Raw genomic sequence first — 22,019 nt, forward strand, 5'->3', positions numbered from 1 at the left:
AGAGAGAGCACTCGGAAGCGTCCCCTGAGCATCTGCTTGCTGACGGGTGACGGGTGCCCTCACCAGACGGAGCCCACCACGTTGATGAAGTTGAGGCCGGCAGAGCCACTCATGACCTGGGAGGAGGAGCTACCGGTGGTGATGGAGGTGGCCATGGATGGCCGAGGGATGGTCATGACCGGCAGGGCCTGGCTGAGGGCCAATGGGGTGAGCAGCGCAGGCTGGGAAGACAAGGCAGGGTCCTGGGGAGTGGGCGTGGCTGAGGTGGTGGTGGCAGGCATGGAGGTCAGGGTGTCGGGAGGGAGGGGCGTGGTGCAGGGGGTGTTGGTGGGGGTGGGGGTGGATGGATTAGGGGTCCCCGATCCTGAGAAGATGGAAACAGAGAGAGAGAGAGGGAGAGGGAGAGAGAGAGAGAGAAAGTGAGTGATAGATGAGTATAGCGTTTGGTCCTCTCTACAGCAGAATCAGCGTGTGGTTATCGTGGCTGAACCCGGAACGGGTGGTGTGGCGGGGGGGCGGGGGGGAGCGGGGGGTGGGCGGTCACACTCACTTTGGGACGACCCTACGGGAGACAGGGCCGAGGAGGACAGCAGGCCGGCTTGGCAGATCTCCCCGGAGGGTTTTCGGGAAAGGGACGGGGACCGGGACAGCGGCGGGGTTGTCGATTTCGGGTGGACGCTCGGCAGCTGCGAGCCGTGGTCGTTCCCTACCCCCGGGAAAAAGGGTGAGGGTCATCCGGATATCTGGAAGCCAGCAGCTCACCGCGAAATTACAGTATCAGTTCAGAAGCAAAGCACAACTAAGTTTGTGCCTGAGGACTGTGAAAACCGTTCGGCAAGATCCATCTTCTGAAATGTAAGAAAGTGCTCTTCACCTAAGCTTCAGTCAAATGGCTATAAACATCACAACAAAGCCCCTTCGTTCCCACTATAATACCCTTTTCTGTTGCTGTAAGCACTCAGCATTTCTGTGCTCAACTGCCGAGCCATACATCTTTATTTGACGGACAATAAACCTGAGATCTTGAAATCTTTCCAATAGTCTACAGCCATTTAAAAGCAATTCCCTGGGAAAGAATTGAGTTCTAAGTACCAACAATTCACAAAGTAAATGGCCATAACTGGTTGGATATTTAATCATTTCGTATACCCAGCCAAGCACTTTTGAGACTGTTTTTCATGGAACAAAGCGATTCACCGCCATCAGTTTGGAAAAGGTGCACCATTAGACAAGCACTCTAATAATATTTTCAACCTGCCCCCACTTCTTCACTGCACAGCACATCTGCTGAACTCCAGAGTCACATCCAGGCAGAGGCAGCTTGCAGACAGCTGACTGACCCCAGCGGTCATTCTTGTTTGACAGGGCAGATATTAATTTGCTGTCTGAAACCCGCCCTTGTTGCTTGGGACTATCAATCACGGTCAGAAGCTTGGCTGGCGAACCTTGGTGCCCCTGGAGGGGAAAAGGTACTGAACTTACCTGATGCCTTTTAACCAACTTTATCCAGTCTACTGGACATTATTATTACATGCCAGTGGGGGTTATATGAATCTAATCTGAAAGGGTTCAGGTGTTTTTACACCTGAAGGACAGGTGTTGGGAGTTACCTGAGGCCTTTTACACCTGAAGGACAGGTGTTGGGAGTTACCTGAGGCCTTTTACACCTGAAGGACAGGTGTTGGGAGTTACCTGATGCCTTTTACACCTGAAGGACAGGTGTTGGGAGTTACCTGAGGCCTTTTACACCTGAAGGACAGGTGTTGGGAGTTACCTGAGGCCTTTTACACCTGAAGGACAGGTGTTGGGAATTACCTGATGCCTTTTACACCTGAAGGACAGGTGTTGGGAGTTACCTGAGGCCTTTTACACCTGAAGGGCGCCGGTTTACTTACCTGAAGAGCAGCCTCCTGACCCTGCTTGCGGTTTGCTGGCTGCAGGCAGGTGCTTCAGCCCCTTCCCCAACGTCGCGGGCTGCACCAGCAGGGAGAGACCGTCCGTCTGTCGCAGAGCGAAAAGAAAAGGAACACCATAAACAAACCTGCCGGTCGAAGGCTGCCAGACACGATGAGCCAGAACAGAGCGCCAACCGTACCTCTGGCTCAGGCCCTGTGGGGCTTTGGTTCCCCACACCTTCCGAATTGTGCAGCACCTTCACCTGACACTTCACATCCCTCTCGTACACCTCCTTGTACTGGCTCAGGAATCTGCGACGGCCGTTGCCAAGGAAAGAAGCAAAAGTGAAAGCCCAAAAAAAAGTCCAATCTCGTTAGTCATCGAAAAGTCCATCCAGATTCCATCCCATTCGCTCTGCAAATCTCGGATTTTCCCATCAGACGCAAACAACAGATGTTTGGCAAATAAAGTTTTCATTTAAATTAAGCCGTGATTATATTCAATAAATTCTGTTGGCTTCCTTGAATTCAGTATGGCAAGGCAAGCTAAGATGCGTAATGATTAATTGCCCCTAACATAAAAATAAAAAAAAAGTCCCAACTTACCTATCAGCGTCAATTTTAGAGCCAATGAGGAAACTACGAGAAAATGAGAAAGGAGTTTCAGCAAAGCAGTTTCAGCAGAGCAGTGAGGTCATGGTTCATGGTGGATGATGTGTGGAAAAAGGGAAGAGGGGAGACTTACGGGGGGTGGATGAGATGAAGGTCGGCCCCCTCCTCCTCAGCTTTCGGCTCTTGGCTGCTATATATCCTCCCGTATACCAGGGGGTCCCCCACAGACTGAAAGATGGTGACTTTCGTCTTCTGGACCTCATCATCCACTTCTGATTCGAAAAGGTAGTCATCTTTAACTTCCTGCAGATGGAGGGATTGTATGACCTCACCGTGTGCGTGTGTGTGTGTGTGTGTGTGTGTATGTGTGGGGGTGTGGGTTTTATGGAGGACTCATCCTCAGTGTGAAACAAACAAGACATTCGTAACAAGAGTGGAATTGCTGAATCTTATCATTATCACAGCAGAGGACAGTCTAAGACAGTCTAATCAAACACACTTTGTTTACCAGATGCGCACACAAGTTCTATGGAACGGCCTCGGCCAAAAAAAACTCAAAAGAGATCCAGAGGCGCATGTCAGGCACATGTGCAGTGAACTGGCGTTCATCTCTGCCAAATTTAACGTTCCCGTGCTGCCTCGGATCAGGCTGCGCCGAGGGATCCGCGGCTATCGTGTCCGAGGCGAAGCCCTTACATGTGCGGGCCAGACGCTGGGCTGCGACTCCTCCAGCGTGATGGATTCCTCCGCCACCGCAAACCTCTCCACCTGCAAGCAGAGCCAGCATCCGGTAACGCGGACGAACACGTCTATTCGTCATGCTACAATGCACATCTGCCGGCGGCGGCGGCGTCAGCGGGAAGAAAAATAAAAAAAAATTTGAAGCCTTCATGTTTATCAAACCAAGATGACCAGATCACTGGTCCCAATTATGGCCAGTGTACACAGGCAGACACCATATCCCCTACCATGAGATCACAGGGAGGCTTTCTCTTTAGCACCAATAAACCCCCACAGTAAATCACGCTGTGATATTTTAACACTCAGCATCAATAACTTGATCCGCCAAAAAAACATCTTAATTTAGGGGGATACGTAATGTGCGCCCCATCCTGACATTTGTTGCGCTCAGAAGTGTTTGGTGAGGCTAATGTGTGCTTTGATGTTAGGTCACGCGATTGAACCCGGAGGCTCAGGATGGGAGTGGTGAGTCCTGAGACGAAACAGCAAAGCACAGCATGCTGGGAGCCAACCGCAGCTGACCTCCTGGAAGTCAAAGGCCAGGGGAAACTTTCATCATAAATGAAAGGTATGTGATCTCCTGAACCAGGGTCAAGGGCAACTGCCAACACGCAGAAGAAGTCAATCTGGTGTAATCAAAGTCGTCTTGAGTCGAGTGAGCCAGTTTGGGGATGGGGGTGTGAAGCCGACACAGAAATACAGACAAACAGAGGAGGAGAGGGCAGGGTAACAAGGGAGGGTGGGGAGAGATAGCAGAGTGTGTGAGAGAGAGATAGAGTGAGTGAGAGAGAGATAGCAGAGTGAGAGAGGTAGCAGAGTGAGAGAGATAGCAGAGAGAGAGAGAAAGAGAGGGAGATAGCAGAGAGAGAGAGAGAGAGAGAGAGAGAGAGAGAGACAGAGACAGAGTTGACAGAGATTCAGTGCGAGCAAGAAAACGGCGGTGGTGTGCATGAGAGAGAGCATGCAGGTATGCTAGAAGGTCCATGCTGATAACTCAGGAGACAATCCACACTAAGGGAGACTCACATCCACGTGAGCAGGAGCATTGAGTTGGCAGCTGCTCTGTTTCCACATGTCCACACACTGTCAGAGAGAGAGAGAGAGAGAGAGAGAGAGAGACCTTTATTTGATCACTTCCAGGAGACAATTTCTTATTTCACGAATAAGCCCGTAAAGCAAAAACCAATGGAAACACCATATAAATCACAGAAAAACACAACAGAGCCTCACACACACACACAAAAAAAAAAACACCTCGCTTCCCCCCAAAAAATTAAGTATAAACAGACAAAGATAGAGAGACCTCCAGGCACCGCAAGGATGAGAGAAATTTTGCGGGGGGGGGGGGGGGCAGATAAAGGGGCGGAGGGACTCACGTTTCCAGCCTTGGAGATCTTTAGGTCAATGGAGGGGGCTGGCTTCCTCTCTCTCCTCTTCTGCAGGTAGTCAAACAGGAGCAGCTGTGGGGGTGTGGGAGAACGGGCCAGCTCCTGCAGCCTGTTGAGCGCAGCCCTGGAATGCCTCTTAAAACACCTGGTGGGGGAAGGGCAAGGTTCGGTGAGTCCTTAACAGGCCTCACAGGTTGTTTTTATTAGCAAATATAAACAGAGCATAACTCTGCAAATAACTGGATGTACAAAACAGCACTCGGATGGAAAATTCACAGCCTCAAAAAAAAAAAAAAAGCGCTTTACGATCGCTCCCTGTACGTCTATAAAGTTAAATTGACAGGAGGAAAACAATGTACCAAATACCAGATGCAAGTTTGGTCGCATGTATAACACTGTGTTTCATCATTCTGGCTCAATACATATTGAAATGTATCCACATGTACCCACAATTCCATTCTTCCACTGGAAACAGCTAACACTTCCCCTTACACTTCATTTGGCAATATCTGCGTTTCATTCATTTGAATTTAATTACGCATATTATTACAGAAGATGCAGCACTGGAAGAAAAAGGAGGAATTTCCAAAGAGATGCATTTCTTGTACAGTGCTTTGGATAAAGGCGCTATATAAATGCCAACCATTTCTGAAGGCCTCATGACTGCCTACAAAGTACACAGCACCTGGTCACCCGCTCTAATTAGAGTTTTTATCCATTTTAACACAACAGTAGTAGCCTAGCGCTGATAGGAAATAGAGAGTACCCAGGCTAACTGTGTACTATGGGGCCTGAGGACAAGAGGACTGAAGCAAACGTAGTACTGTCAGTTACAACTAAAAGGTAATAGTAGTCGCTTAACTGACAGGACGGCCACGTGTACAAGCCTTGAAAGCTCATTTGGAGATTGGAAAAAGCAAAGTTAAATTACAAAGCTGTATTTATAGAGGCCATTAATCAAAGGGAGTGGAGGGGCATACGCTGACTCCAGAGTAGGAATAAATCAAAGCAGGAATAAATTCCAGAAAGAAACAGATTTCCATGCTGTGAATCCAGTTTGCTGCTCTTCATTGCAGAACGCTATAGAACCGTATGGAGAGGAAAAGCATGATATGAATGTTAACAAATCTTAAAGGAGCACTGTCAATTTTTTTTTAATCACCGTCAGTGTAGCCATTTCCTAAATATTATAAGGGCAAACACGTACAGTGACATCACTAAACGGCGACACTGACTGATTTAAAAAATGCCTGCATACATAATTTAAGCATTTAAGCCAAATAAGATGAAAAAAGCGTGACAGTGCTCCAACGAAGTTACCCTCTGCACTGTACACGCACTGGTTTCAGACTTGACTGACTGGGGCAATCGAAACTGCACATGAAATGCCAGGAAACACAGCTAAACCGTTTATCATTGGGCGCACAAATGAAGCGGGGGCACAAATGAAGCGGGCCCCTTTCAGACCTGGGTCAAATACATAATTGTTAAGAGATTCAAATGCTTTTCTACACTTTTCTGAGCTTGTTTAGTCTTGAAACCAATGAAAAACCTATGAAAAACCCCACCTTCTGATCCTCTTGGTTAGCTCAACTGCACCAGGGAACCAGGGAAGATCCATCAAGAAAAGTATTTGAATGCAAAAAAAATGACATACTTGACCCAGATCTGGTCACGATCGCTCACCTTCTCATGGAGCGCGTGTTCATTTTCTGCTTGTTGTAGAGCAGCCGGTTGGCAGTGCAGGTGACAGAGATGGACGGCTCCAGACACAGCGGTTCAGCGGTAGCCAAAATCAGCTGGCTCTCCAGCTGGAGCTTGTCATCCTGGGAGAACACCCAGAAAGAAGAGCCGCTCAGGAAAACTGCCACAGATGTCTCTCGTCACCTGTAAACACGGTTCTAATGGCATTCAATGGCCTTTATCTGGCACTAAATGGTCTCATTTATTGGCATTGAGAGGTATCGTCAATATAATCTCACCAGTGGTCTTCTCCACTAAACCAGTCAGGAGCCAGCTCCACATAATTGCATATTCTAATGGATTACTTATCCATGATAACACTTTATTTATTTAGTTTCGGATTTCAGAAGAATTCCAGGCTGACATTTCTCCCTATAATCAGTTACAAAAATCAGGTACAGTATTCTAACATTCTGCTCTGGCCTTGAGCCCAACTGTCCCAGAATTCATAATGTGGCTCTCCTGTGGACACAGGTTAGCATGTAACAGGTATAAATAGTGATGTAAGTCCATTCATCAAGCTCATTTAAGTATTAAAGAAAGCTTTCACTCCAGTGAGTGAAATAGACAATCTTAATTGATCCAGGAGTTAGAAATGAATGCAAAGGCAAATGGCACATTGTGTGAATTGACTACTATCACAAAGCAGTCCGTAAGTATTTGGACATTGGTACAATTTCTGTTCTTTTGGCTCTTTACTCCAGCACATTGGATTTGAAATTAAACAATGAATATGAGGTTAAAATGCAGACTGTCAGCTTTAATTAGAGGTCATTTGTATAGGGTGATCCATGCAGAAATGACATAGTCCCCCAATTTCAGGGAACCAAAAGTAATTGGACAGTAATAGGCTGTTTCTGATTAGTCAGGTGTGTTCAGTCACTTCCTGGGTGCAGGTATAAGAAAGCTTTAAGTATTTAGGTATCTAATCTTGATTCTAGGCTTTTTTTTAACTTTATTTTATTTTATTTTTTAAATCAATGCCAATGAACTCAGTCATCTTGGAAATATACATTATGTGCCTTGGTGAAACATGGATAAACATGACCTACTGTTCCTCCGGACGGCAGTTATATACAAACACAGAATACACAAATAAAACGTTTCACCTTTTTCCACCTGCCTATGCTCACCTGGGTCCATTTGTGGTTGTCGCTTGTCAAAGCATGGATGTCACAGATCAAGGTCTGCAAAGAATAAGATCAGAGCTGTGACGGGAGACTGCATGAATTACACCGTACTTTGACTCAACAGGGAAACAAAGCCCATCAACTCCACCTGCATGGTGGGCTTCAGCAGGATGTGCCGGCTCTGATACACCGGCATTTTGGTGTTGCCAGACTGCCGGTAGTCCCTGACCTCTGCAATGACACACCCGCAGTGGAAGATGTTCACCTGCATACATGGAGACATGGTTAAACATGACCTAAGAATCAGGGGGGGGAAAAAACCGTCATACAAAAACGCATCTTCACAACCAGCCTCATACCTAAACTCTAAAATAGTTTATTTTACAGTAAACAAACATGTAAATAATTCAAAGAGTATGGAGTATCAATTGAATTATGACAGATTGCATACATTACTAGACAGTTTTCACTCTTGCATGGTAGGCAAGGATGTTTTGGTCTAAAAAAAAATGTAAAAAACTTTTGCAATTAAATTTGAACCCTGTCGACTGCGGCTGTGACTGCGACTGTGTGATGTCTCCATATCCTTATGTGTGTTTAGAGTGAGAATGACAAACTACTACAATCAGCTGGCATTCTCTGGCTCTCACCTGTGATTTCTCCAGAAGGTCTACCAGAACAGGCGGCAGTTCTTCAGCATCCAGGTACTCCAGCAACTCCCCTTCCTCGTACGGTAACCGGATCGTTTCTGAATCTGTCCACGTAAACAACGTGCAAAAGAGAGAAGATTAAAAGACAACATGCATATGATTAATATTTCCTGCTTATAAATATATTGTGTTTTGCCGTCTTGAACTGAAAAGTGCCTATGACCCAAGCTCCTCTGTGCCAGAGTCTTCTTCTGAAAATCAAACAGGTTGCTACTCCATAGAAGGAACTGCATAGGCTTTTATTACTCGATAATAGACTTGGGATGCATGTGGATAAGAGCGTCTGCCAAATGCCAATAATGTAATGTCAGTTATGAATTTAATTGCTAATAATATATTATCTTACGCAGGTATTATCTCCTACATAATTACTATATATCCAAAAGAATTATGTATATATACGCTTGATTTTGATTACTGTGATTTTAATTCCATCCATTATCTAACCCACGTATTCCTGGTCAGGGTTGCAGGCGGTGTTGAGCCTATCCCAGCAGGCTTTCGGCAAGAGCCAGGAATACACCTTTAACAGGTCGCCAGCTCCTCACAGGTCATGTGATTTTAATTCATATTCCTAATAGTTTTTCCACATTCTGCATAAACAGTGCAGTAAATTATCTGCCCACTGCCATTTCAATCATAATGACCCAGTAAATACAGTAGAATGATGACCAGTAAGCACTTTATTAGGTAGACCTGTACACCAGCTTGTTAATGCAAATATTTAAATTAGCCAATCATGTGGCAGGAACTAAATGCATAAAAGCATGCAGACATGGGCAAGAGGTTCAGCTGTTTTTCAGACCAAATGTCAGAATAGGGAAGAAATGTGATCTGAGTGATTTCGACCGTGGAATGATTGTTGGTGCCAGACAGGGTGTGGATATTGCTGATCTCCAGGGATTTTCATACACAACAGTCTTTAGAGTTTGCAGAGAATGGTGCGAAAAACCAAAAAAACATCTGCAGTTCTGTGGGGGGAAAATGTGTTGTTAATGAGAGAGGTCAGAGGAGAAGGGCCAGACTGGTCGAAGCTGGAAGGATAACCACACAACGTGTTAAACCTCTAAGTGGATAGGCTACAGCAACAGAAGTCCAATAAAAGACTTAAAAAATAAGTCGAATAAATACCTAATAATGTGCTCACTGAGAGACTCACAGCACAGCCGTTGGGACCTTGAGCAAGGCCCTTAACCGTACATTGCTCCAGGGGGGATTGTCTCCTGCCTAGTCAAATCAACTGTAAGTCGCTTTAGATAAAATTGTCAGCCAAACGTGTAATGCAGTCTATGTGTCTCGCTATGCCTTACCACTTCCATTTTTCCCCCTGAGTCTCAGAGAGTAGCCCTCGTTTCCTGGATACAGATTGACCACCAGACAGGACACGGATTCTTGTGAGGCCAGCTTCTCCAGTAGATTAACGTTTCTCCTCAGTTTCTGTGTGAATGATTGCAATTAAAAAGACCTTACAACATAAGGCTATGCATTAAATAAACAACATGATGCCTATCAACAGCTTTTCCCAGTTACTGGAAGACCTTTCAAAGACCCATAAAACTGTACAGCTGCCCGTGTGATGAATCATGTCGACCACTAATAAAGCAATGAAAATGGTGAAGTTCTTTTTTTAATCAAAATCCCAGAAAATGAATCCCATTTTATCATCATATCCTTCAACCCCAATACAAACCCCATACCACTTGATGTAAAAAGTGCATTCTGGTCCAGTATCCATTTTTAAGGGCACATATTTTATATATACATAATTATTAATAATATTTAAACAATAGCTCTGCAAGGAAATAAACAAATAACTGAACCTCATTAGTTCATCTGTCAACGTTTCTTGCTGTTAATCATTTTGGCCACTGATATATATATATTTTTTTAATGTGCGGATTTAAAAAAAGCCTGGGAACCCTAGACTTTAATATGTTACTTTGGTACAGCATATATATTTTAGAAATTATATGAACCGTTACCTTTAACTCTGGCTCCTTCTCACATTCTTCAGTGTACAGATCATACAGCTTCTGATACAGAGACTTTCGCCCACTAGATGCAATTCGCTTTTTGGCCGGGCGTTGACGGGCACTCTCCACAATGTACTGGATCAAAGGTGGAGAGGGGGGGGAAGGTGAATTGGCAATGTCGCACATATTAAGCAATGCGACTGACACAAATTAATACTCACCTCTGCCCGATCCAATGCACATTCCAAAGCCTGTTGCTGAATGAGAAAAATACATATTTAGGGTGGCACTACCATTCTATTCTTGCCCATAGAAAACGCCTGAAGATCAAATCAACATGTGAGCGAATAAATCGTTAACACTTTAGACGGGTCAATAAAATCAGGTTAGACAGAGAGACGCGAATCTTACTCTTACCATCGTGGTATGAAACCAGTAGCGTTTTACCCAACACTGTCATCGCAATCTGTCTCCCATCTGACCCTTGAAGACCACACGGTGACACCAATCCAGCAAGTGCATTTTCTGTGCAATTTAAAACATTCAGAAACTATTCAGAAAACAGGTAATCAAAATATTTTCTATTCACGTAAAATAGGGGAGCGTGTCACTTTCAAATTCAGAAGCTGATAACAGTGTTTGCATAAACCAGATAGCTCGTACTGGTTTGACAACGTTGTTAATGAGCTACCTAACAAAATTACAATAAGTAATCTGGCAAACGACAGTCATGCAAATATGTTAGCGCCAATTGTATAACTGTGACCATCCTGCAAGCACATGGAATTTAATCTAACGTTGCCTAGGTAATTTAGCTAACTGTTGATGTAATTAACGTCAAATTGGCAAGATGTTAACGTTCGTCAGCCAGGTTGATAACGCTAGCTACCTAGCTTGGCCGCTCGTTGTGTTTTCCAAGCCAATATTATCTGTAGTCATCGCGTACGCCATGTAATTGACACATTGATCTTGCGCGATTCCCAAAGAAGCGGAATGCGACTTGCCTTTTACATAGCAACTAATATGTCAATCAGAACAGATCGCATAAAATTAAAAGCAGCTAGTATGCATTTGGTATGTTCATTGTGTTCTTTCAGAAGCCATTTTCTCTGAATAACAACAAAAAGTGTGCTTCCGTTATGTGGGCGGAGAATAAAGTAGGCGGGGACGCGGTTCTTTAGTTTGATAGGCCAACTAAATGGTTATGTCATTTCCTTAACAACTGCTTGACGACTGTACAGTTCAGTGACTGTACCAAAGGGAGTCTGTTTCCAGTGACTTTTTGACGATACATCTAAAATTAGTTGCCTAGCTAGCTACAAACGTAATTGAAACTTGTTGTTTGCATTTAGTTTCCTTCAGCATTCACTTCGATCAGTTTCCAAAGTTCAAGCTCCTTGCCGATTTAAAACGTCTGTGTTTCGGTATCTGAGACACGCACGCAATATTTGGCTATTCCCCCCACATGAACTTCACATGAGTTCTGAAAAATTATGATTCCACTGACTGATCAGTAAAAGGAAAAAATATTTAAAGCGATTCCTTTATGGTTGCAACAGAGCATTGTGGAAACTTTGAACCCAAGAGAGCTGTCACATGTCTGTCCATTGGTATCAAAAACAGTTGCGTAAATCTGTTAGCATCTGAATGGTTATCAAAGGTATTCATTTTTTGGACAGCGTGTCACCATTATACATTAATCAGAGAAAGGAGGACAAGACAGTAGATCTTTGAGATTTTCTTGTCAGTATTTTTTTTTTTTTAAACCAGACCAGAATATTCAAAAGCTGTATTATTTAGCATCAGCCGAATTCAGATCTATGCCTGTATAGTCAAATTCCCAGGTGGGGCACTGACACAGTATCTTTTAGCATGAAATTTAGCCTGAATTGCTTCAGTAAATATTCAGCTGTACAAAATTTGGAACAAAATGTAATGGATTGCAAGGAAAATGAAAAAAAAAAAAAAAAAAAAAAAAAACAAGCAAACACTGTGTGCTTTGCTCTGATGATGATAAGATGACCACAGCGATTATTATTATTTAGTCTGTTTGTGTCATGCTACAGAGAACACCAACAGCAGGGGACACTGTGGGACTTACTGTCCATGGAAAGATTGAACATGGGAACGATAAAAGAATGTCAGCTTTTCCATCTTTGTCCGTCAACTCTCCACCCAGGCACTGCAAGGAATTAAACTTGTGTATCACTTGTGTATTCATCTTCCAAAACGCCGGTTTATGTTCAAACGTCAACATCACCACCAGTGTTCTCATATTTCCAAATTGACAATGCATTCCCTTAACTCCTCTTAAGAAAGTCTGTGCTTTGCCAGGTAAAGCCTGCCCCTGACTGTGACCCAAGCTCCAAGTTGAGTCCGGCTCTTCAAATAAGCGGTGAAGCAAATCCATGGCACACCCATGGCACCTGAACTTAAGCACATAGCTACCTTCAAGGACACTGAAGGAAGTTCAAGTCGGGTTTATTTAAAGTGGGGGTGAGAGCAGCTAATTTATGGTGCCTGTAAAACGTCTGTGTTTTTTTGGGTTTCAAATTAAGGGCAGAATGAGATACTGTGAGATTTTGAGAGAAACAACATCTCCAATAAAATGATAGGGATAGTCTGAAATGGCTAAAATGTCTAGTATACAAAGCCTGCCAGGGACATAATATAACTTTAGAGAGGCACAGCATGTTTCTCCCCTGAGACAGTCAGACACTTAACTTACAAAGATCTAGAAGAGTAAGTGCATCTTTCTACTCGATAAAGAAATGCACAACACAGAAGCAGGTACACTGATTCAATATGCAAGTGGGCATGCAGTGTCCTACCTGTCTTCTGAATCATCTGGATCCAAGATGCTTGCACAAATATGCACGCTAAGAAGCATAATTGCACATACAGATGCATGTGGGCAAGCATACACACACTATTGTGTGGAAAGTTACAGTAATACATTAGCCTATTGATTAATTATTAAGATTCCCACTCCATATTCAGGTGCACGTTCTTCTTTCAAAAGAAACATGGAGCTGGACCTTAAACTGATTAATATGTTAGTTTCTTTTTTGTGTGGATATTTTGTCTTTATAACAGAGACATTTATGCAGAACTTCTTGTATCACTATGGATCACAGCTGTGTTTTGCTCTCTTAACAGGGAAGAGGGGACACTGAAACAAACGCATGTTTTCATGTCAGAAATCAGAATGGGAACTTGACAGAAGTAGTTATCATCTAAAGACAACACCAGTTGCACAAAAAAGCTTGTTTCCTCGCTGCAGTCAGGAAGAGTTGTACACACCAGAACATGCCTGTCACAACACACAGGTTGAAGCCAGTACGGGGAGTGAGATGTACAAGTAAATTGTGCAAATGTCACTGAACTGATCATGTTTGGCATTGCAGCTCATGCTTGGGCCATTAAGAATTTCATGTGACATATTTTCTAACCCTATGATGCTTTGTGTAGCTCTAAGCGACTGCCTTCGCCTACTATGTTTCAGGCCTAAATGTTATTTTGATATACTGTATGTATGCTCATAACATGCTGAAATGACAGCTCAGTCATTTTATTTTCAATCTTTTTACTGTTTTATGTATCGAATACCTTAGTGAACAAGTAATGAAGTAATATGCTGTACTCATGAGCTCATGGATTTAATGAGTTTATTTCATCTCAACCCCCAAGCTGTCTCTCTGTCTATTTGCTTGTCTTTGAAAGTGTTATAATTCATTACATATGGTTAGCATGGCTGCCATTTGTTGGTTAGGCTTTTCTTTGGAAGCTTGTGTGCAAGACTAGTGCATATTGGTTTGTAAAGATATATATCTCTGGCTTTGATTAATGGGCCTGGATATATCCTCTTCTAATCTACTTCCAGGAAACTGACTAATCTTTAAGTTTTAGTGTGGTTATAACACAAGGTCCTGATACTTGGAAATAATATCTGAAGCCTTATTAAAAGCAGTGGTTAGGAGTATTGATTCAATACATAAAGTGTAACAGCTGATATGGAACTGCTTCACAGCTTTGGAATGAATTCCTGGTTAAACGGCACTAATCAGACACGGTAGACACTGGCGTTATTAAAATCAGCTCAACAGATTTCAGCTCTTGTGGAGCAGCAAGTGATACACAAAGGTTTGTGTCCCAGAGTTGTTTGTTGAGAATGTACCTGTATTTTACAGAAACTGCCTGTAGAGCGCACTATAGGGTAATCTGGATAGCAAAATGGCTTCTTATGACTTCCATTTCTGGGAATAACTCCAGAGCAGTTGCCTCAGATGAATTGCCCGTGTAAATCAGCAATTAATCCTAGGAGACAGTGAAAGAGGAAAATTCTTTGAATCAGTCAGGGCAGTTGAGGAAGGCAGGATTTAAGAAGTTGAGCATAGTTATACTTTCAGTGGTTGTTGGTGCGAGAGAGTCACCAACAGATGCTGGTGTGTATGCACGTGCATGCAAAATTGTCAAAATGGCATATTGCATTCCTGTGTCTGTGTGTGTGTGTGAGTGAGAGAGATAGAGAGAGAGGGAGAGAGAGAGAGAGAGAATATTATTTCGATGAAAAACACAGTTTTTATTTTGTAATTTCATTGCGACATTGCATTCCAAAATGATTATCCAGGCCCATCTCCTCACATGTCAATATGAACAGTCCGGCCAGTTGGTGGTTGTGGAGCTGGAGAGGACAACTTGTCCAACCAAATGGTGGCTGCCTGCCTGCATAATTACATGCAGGTGGCGCTGTTTAGAGGTCTACCATGAACCACCCAAGTTTAGATCATTTTCATCATTAAAAAAATATATATTTTTGACATTTATTTTGGAGGATCTCCTCTCTGCTCTGAGAGTTTAGAATTTATCAAAAGCTTTGCAAAGATTTAAAGTGGCAGTGCTGGTTTTATATACACTGTGGGGAATCACAAGTAGGTATGATCAAATTTGCCAGCATCACAATTTCTACAGCTTCGATCAGACACAACAGAAATCATATGTCATATTTCCACCTATAGAACCCACAGTATTCCCCCTATAATTATAAACCACAACTGTGAGTTCATCTGTGAGGCAATTGTCTTGTTTCGACTCATATCAAATCCAGTGCTTCTGTGAACCTGATCAGGCAAATATGAATAATGTATGTCAACTGTATGTGTTTTTTAAGGTTGGACATTAACTACTGTCCTAAGAGAAAATGTTTGGAATCTGCGATTTCAGCGAACATTTGTTTCTGTAGTTTCTGGACTCGAGGAAGAAAAATAGATGTTGTGAAAGGCATTTTTCCGCACATTCAGGAAGCTTAGCAAGAAAACATACAAAATACAACTACACATTCATCATTCACTGAATAAATGAAGGATTAAAAGGATTCACAAGATCCAAAACTGTACAAGCCATTTTGTTGGAAATCAGACTTGTTGTGCATTGTTGATGTACTGTATATAGGGTTTGAGGTAACACTCATTATGTGATAGGCTAGGCTATGGGTGCACCATGCAGAACAATATGTAGGTTCAGAAGTGTCAGAATGATAGGAGTAGAAGAGTAACGGAATGATTTTTGTTTTGTGTACCTTTAACCCTAAAGCTAATCATATACGAAGGAACAAAAGCCAGATATTTCTGGTTTGTGAATTGCCAGCGGGAGGGTAAAGCTTCACTGTCAATTATTCATGTTCAGACGAAAATGTTTGTCTGTTATAAGCAAGCACAGTATCACTGCTTGAGTAGCGTGACGAGAAACATCACATGCAGGCCAGTCAAAATATTCCTTTTAAATTTCATTTTCTTTGCCAGGACTCATGAAACATGAAAAGGAAATTTGGGCTGATCACATCGCCCTTTAATTATAACCATTGTTAGATGTACATACTGTATATTTCAGAAGGAATATACATTGGAATGTCCCGGAAAACATGTGGCACTCAATTCTACAAAACAATTTCATTTATTTATTTATTTTATTTATTTTATTTATTTTATTTATTTTATTTATTTTATTTATTTATTTTATTTATTATACTGTTATACTATTATATGTTCCAGGAATAATGTCAACATTTTTAAGGGGAAAAGATTGGACTCACTTGTGTCATACTGTATTGTGTACTAATGTGGTACATAATACTTTTCACAATGGTGTATTAATACATTTAACGTGTGGTTTCCTTGTGATTCACTATATAAAAATCCAAAATCTAAGACTTTTGCCCAGTAATATGGATAATATATTTGAAATCATGTGCTACTTGGATTCAAATTACATCCAGTGCCATAAATAATGTTGAACTGTTTTTGGAAAAAGAGTCACCATGTTTTGAAACCTTTCTTAAATCCGTCCACGTAAGCATTGCCATTTTTTGTCTACATTTAATTCTTGGATTTAAAAAAAAGAAGTTAATGTTAATTTTTCCCTTATATTCTGGGTCCAACACATGCTATTTCCTTTCAGTTAGCCAAAGCAGACTCAATGATAACCACGAACAGACCTTAGGAGAACATATTAACTTGCACAATCTGAACACGGTCCATGTCCCTACTGCTGGATGCATACATGCCAACACACTGTACCGATCAAGACCTCTTTGACAGCCCAGAACCTTGTCCTCTGTCTTGCCTCTGAGGTCCCCTGATGGACTTACAATGCTTTATTTTACTCTGTGCTTTAAATGACATTTTTATTGTACACATGAGCCTAGTGGCTTACAACTCATCTGACCTGTCGATGAACAATAAACCATTTTTTTCTTTCAAAGTGACATACTGCAAGAAGGAAGCAGTAAGTATCTGCCTTGAGATTTCTATAAATGTAAGACAAACTTGTACAGGTAAATTATTATTATTTAGATATTGGTAGACTTTCACATTTTATGTCATATTGGGCTGACGTTACATTAATAACATTATTCTGTGTTGTCATGTATCAAGTTGTACCTGTATACCTGTCCCATTTCAAAGACTTGCAGCCAGTCTTTACATCTTGTCTTTTTGCAAGGCAACCAACAACACAGGTCCTGCCCAAGAGCATTGTGGGACTGCTGCTAGATTACAGATGTCCCACTCAAGTGGTTACTAGTAGTATTGCAGATGATTAAACCACATCATTTTCATTCCCATTCGTCCCCTTACATTTAGGTACCCTGGTACCCAGTGCACTTGCACATCTGGTGGCAAAAGCCTCATATTTAAACATGGCAGCATCCATGAACTGGCCTCATGCACCATTGAGCAGCTCCAATAGGAATCCATGGAACCAGTAAGCAGAAGCTGTCTCTAGCATCTCTATGGTCCCATCAAACAGCACATGCCTGTTATGCGATGGATTGAGGTATTACATTGTCTGATGAATCCCTCGCTACTGGGTCTAGGATTCAAAGACTGTTCTGTGCTTGATTGATCTTGCCTGGTGCAATCGATCCAAACCAAGAGGACCAGAAGACGGGGGGTTTGAATTTCATAGGTTCCAATACACAGGCAAGCTCAGTAAAGCTTATGAAAGTGTTTGAAGCACGTATCCGACCCTAGTTTTCTGGGTGACGCTATAGCCAGTCAAGCGTTATGCCATGGGGTCTGTACTTCAACCTGGACACGCTAAAGCTCATCCATATGGAAATGAGGCCTACTTATGCTTGACTTGGAAGCAAGTAAGATCCAATACATTGCAACTGAAACCACAGACCAATGGATAATTTTAAACAATGGACAATCATGGATATACTAAAACAAAACAAATGGATATACTGTATTTTTATCCTCTCTTATGTTGACTCATGTTGCTGAATAAACAGACGGGAATGCCTTTGACTGTGCAAACATTACCTAATTCTGTATATGTGCCTGTGGAAACTATCAAAAATCCCACATTATAAAATACCATTCCCTCTGGTAACATCCCATATAACAGAAAACCCAGAACATGCCAGGGAATGGCTCGAGGCCCTGATCCCGTGCGTGAAATAAAGTTTTGGAAGGCTACATGACAGTTTAACTGACCTTTTTGGAAAAAAGATAAAGAAATGAGACTGAGATATATTCAGATAACCTGTTAGACTGCATGAATGCCCCAAAACATTACTTACTTAGGCAGGGAGAGAGGGTGGAATGTGAAGGGAGTGGAGCTCAAGCTCCCAGTCTGTGCCTCATTTGGTTTTGTTTCACCTTACCTCTCTCCGCTGTGGGTGAATAGAGTTACAAAGTGTGAAGTGAACAGTCAGGCGGTGTGACTACAGGGTGAACTCTGAATGACGCTCACTCGGATCCTCTCACGTCAGGAGCGAAAGGATCCTGGTCAGTAAGAGCACTCGCCCTACGACAGACAAACTCCCCATTTACAAAAAGCCTGAACACTACAGTGCACTCATGCTACATCAGGGGTTTCCAGTCTTATCCGAAAAAAGGCCAGTGTGGGTGTAGGTTTTTGTTATAGCCCAGGACTATATGACAACTAATGAACTAATCATGGTTTTCAATCAAGACCCCGACAGGTAGAATCAGGCATTACTGCTGGGCTGAAACAAAACCCTGCACTCACTCTGGTCCATTTCCCATAAGATTAGATACCCCTCTGTTACATCCTCCTGAAGATAAGACAGAGTATCACAAGAGAGTAAAAACAACCTTTTTATCGAGGAGGTTTGGATGATTAAGCTCTTGAAGTTACATCCAAAATTTCAACGGCATCATGAGTTTTAAATTAATTAGAAAATAGCTGGTGCAGTGAGCACAGAAAAAAAACAAAAAAACATCCATCCCTGATTTTGACCTCAGCTGACATCTCATGAGAAGGTTAAGTACATAGTCCTCCCTTGGCTGATGTTGATGTATTTACCACCTGCGCTAACCAAAGACTACACACTCCATCTGTTTAAATATAACCTGAGGAATGCAAGCCTAGAGTCCCTCTAACCACCTTGTACACAATATACTCACTCGTGAAACAACTTACCCTGTGTGTTTGATGGTATTACCCGCATTCATAGACTGGAAAGAAACCACGGAACACAAAGAAAACACAGTGAATTATTTTTATGATATCAATGAAAAATGGAAACCACAAGGGCAGCGAAGGCAAACTGGAAACCGTGAGGCGTGCTTTTTGGATTTCGTTTTTTTTGGATTAGCACAACTTTGTCTGGGAAGTGTGCGTGAGGAATCCACTGTAGCGCCAAGGTAAACCCTTTCCAAGATGACACCTGTTTACAGTTCATGATTGTGCCAATTTTAGCGGAATATTGTTTTTCTTTTTGCATATAAACTCATGACAAACCACCTTGATAGCATGTGTCTGACTCCTCTCTTAAAGCTCCAAGATCACCTCCTCAGAAGGGTTTTCTTTTTTATAGTTTACTATTGAAAGTGTGCTTCCGAGCCGGTTTAGGTTTACTAAACTATTTAGTACAGGGTATATTATTATTTTATGACTAGTTTCTGCAGAAATAAACATACATGATCTCAGACACTGCTACGACTCCAAATAATAAGTAAAAGATGCTGGTTGACTCTCCCCTTCTAAGCCCCACATGTTTTGATGTTTATTTCACTGGAATAATTCATTTCCTTCCCAAGGAAAAATAATTCTCAGTAGGCATCACACTTGAAGGTATCTGGAGTTTTGAAGTCCTTGACACAATTCCTTGATCCTTGATCACATTTCATTGGAAACAGCACACATTTCTTCAGAAAACAGCACACATTTAGTCAGAAACAGCAAAGCTTATAACAAGAAAAGAGAAAACGATGGACATGAAAAAAAATTATACTGATTTCACCATACACATGGTGAAATCATTCAAAAAGAAGTATTATCCTGAAAGTTGAATAGTTGATGGGTGATATGCAGCAGTAAACGGAAAAAGGTAAATTTGTTCGAAAATTATATTTTTTCAGTGGAACAGAACCTTAATTAGGCCATTAGATCCAACAAGAATTCAAGTCTGTTATGTGCCCAGAGAATGGGGTATTTTTGTGAAGGATGAGGTATCGTTTGAAATGTACTTTCACAAATCCATTTGGCTGAAAGCATTTGCTGAATGAATAAATTGTAATCTCTCAAAGAAAAATTTAATCTATGCTCACTGAGATCCATCAAGATGGTTTAACAAATAATGTCAGATTAACTAGTGTCCTGAAGGGAAGGCAGAACCGGCTGCTGGCATAATGCACTTTTATAGTGCTGTATTCAGAGGGTGTGAATAGCTTTTTCAAAGCAATGGATTTTGCACCAGTTTGTCTTTCCATGATTAGTAACAAATTTCCTCTTCCCGGTTCAAGATCACTTCAGCCACCACCCCGAGTCCTTATTGTTACCGATTGGTCAGACTGGCTTCATACCTGAATCTCAGGTAAAGGGAGGGTGAAAAAACAACAGTTCTCTGCCCTCGAGGACCGCGATTTGATGATCCCTGCACTAGACTTTATGCTCCCTGGTGTGTATGAGTGGGATCACACCAGATAATTTCTCATGTCTGGAAACAACATTTAGAAGGAAGCTTAGATCTCATCTCTCCTTACATACCCTGCTGTGAAAATGTTCTGCACCTCAATATTAATCACCAGGGTGAAAGTGCAGGTCACTTTGAGAAAATGACAATACAACATGCTGCTTTCAATCAGTCCTATTATGTAGAAACTGCTGAATTTGCTTTCAGAAGCAAAAAAAGAAAACATGCACTAAACACTTTTTAACCATTTTTAAAAGTAATTACAATTGAATTAAAAAGTTAAATTACAGAATACATTTGAACATATATATATATATAAAAACTTGCTGATTAATGTGTCATTGTATGAATGTATCTACACAAATTTCAGTGTAAATCTTGCAGGCAAACTATGTGACAGGGCTTGCCCTCCTGTATCCTGATGAGTCAGTCAGTGTTACTGTATTGCAAATGTATGCTGCAGAAACACTGTACTCTGTAACACTAAAACTTGCACGTTCTGCATGAATACGTTGCAAACAGTTCACCATAACGGTATTTTTTTCTTCATGTGCAACTAACTAGCTGTGGCTCCATTATCAATTAGTTGTAATTAAGACAGGCTGCTCTGACAAAACATATTTGTCAGCAGATCCAATGTGGTTATGACATGGAAGTGTACTTCAAGTTTGTAAGGCCACAGAAAGTGTTAGTATCAGAGAAAGTCACTGCGTCCCACTTTTCTCTGGAAAAAACATGACATCAGTTATAGACAGAAGAAAGAAAATTAAAACCCACCATCTGTATCACAACTGTCAGGAATTTTCATTGTGTGAAATAATAATAGACAATCAGTGATATTAGATTTTCATTTTAATATGGTAATGTTCTATTCTTATTTGTAGGCTGATAACATTCACTATTACCTATTATTATTACATTATTCCACCCTTTTCTTCCACATTCCATGGTGGATGTATGACCACAGAAAACAAGTAATACACAGAAGATTTTCTTGCCAATTAAAAAAAAAAGATGATTCCCCTCAATTCTTAAGAAGAAGTAGCATGTTATTCCTTGATGTTGTTCCTCCTCTAATACATACACTCAGTGAGCACTTTATTAGGTTTTTATTAGACATATTTTTCAGACTAATTGGTCTTCTGCTGCTATAGCCTATCCACTTAGAGATGCGTTGTGTGTTCAGAAATCCTCTTCTGCATACCACTGTTGTAATGTGTGGTTATTTGTGTTGCTGTCACCTTCCTGTCAGCTTTGACCAGTCTCGCTGTTCTCCTCTGACCTCTGACCTCTCTCATTACCATTCTGTCTGCAGAACTGTTGCTCACTGCATGTTTTTGTTTGTCGCACCATTCTCTGCATACTCTAGACACTGTTGTGCTT

At 41.8% G+C, this 22,019-nt stretch overlaps 1 protein-coding gene across 5 annotated transcripts in view; it reads right to left on the reverse strand.

The window, feature by feature from the left end:
* LOC133108376 (transcription factor SPT20 homolog) overlaps positions 1–11,305 on the reverse strand; it is a 17,290-nt gene extending 5,985 nt beyond the window's left edge. For 4 of the 5 annotated variants that reach the window (XR_009704648.1, XM_061217874.1, XM_061217875.1 and 1 more), the window contains exons 1-18: positions 11,082–11,305; positions 10,610–10,717; positions 10,414–10,449; positions 10,202–10,327; positions 9,530–9,656; positions 8,160–8,263; positions 7,658–7,774; positions 7,513–7,566; positions 6,323–6,462; positions 4,625–4,781; positions 4,275–4,331; positions 3,204–3,275; positions 2,641–2,810; positions 2,502–2,534; positions 2,096–2,207; positions 1,896–2,001; positions 551–706; positions 64–364 (exon numbers count right to left, since the gene is read on the reverse strand). Coding sequence is in view for 4 of the 5 variants with exons in the window: in XM_061217874.1 (XP_061073858.1) it covers positions 64–364; positions 551–706; positions 1,896–2,001; positions 2,096–2,207; positions 2,502–2,534; positions 2,641–2,810; positions 3,204–3,275; positions 4,275–4,331; positions 4,625–4,781; positions 6,323–6,462; positions 7,513–7,566; positions 7,658–7,774; positions 8,160–8,263; positions 9,530–9,656; positions 10,202–10,327; positions 10,414–10,449; positions 10,610–10,612 (1,871 nt within the window). In the remaining variant the exon portion in view is untranslated. The remainder of the gene's footprint in view (positions 1–63; positions 365–550; positions 707–1,895; positions 2,002–2,095; positions 2,208–2,501; positions 2,535–2,640; positions 2,811–3,203; positions 3,276–4,274; positions 4,332–4,624; positions 4,782–6,322; positions 6,463–7,512; positions 7,567–7,657; positions 7,775–8,159; positions 8,264–9,529; positions 9,657–10,201; positions 10,328–10,413; positions 10,450–10,609; positions 10,718–11,081) is intronic. The other variant, XM_061217873.1, reaches the window with a different exon arrangement.
* Positions 11,306–22,019: the final 10,714 nt, after the last annotated feature.

This window comes from Conger conger, chromosome 13, assembly GCF_963514075.1.
Source record: "Conger conger chromosome 13, fConCon1.1, whole genome shotgun sequence".
In the NCBI taxonomy this organism is placed as follows: Eukaryota; Metazoa; Chordata; class Actinopteri; order Anguilliformes; family Congridae; genus Conger; species Conger conger.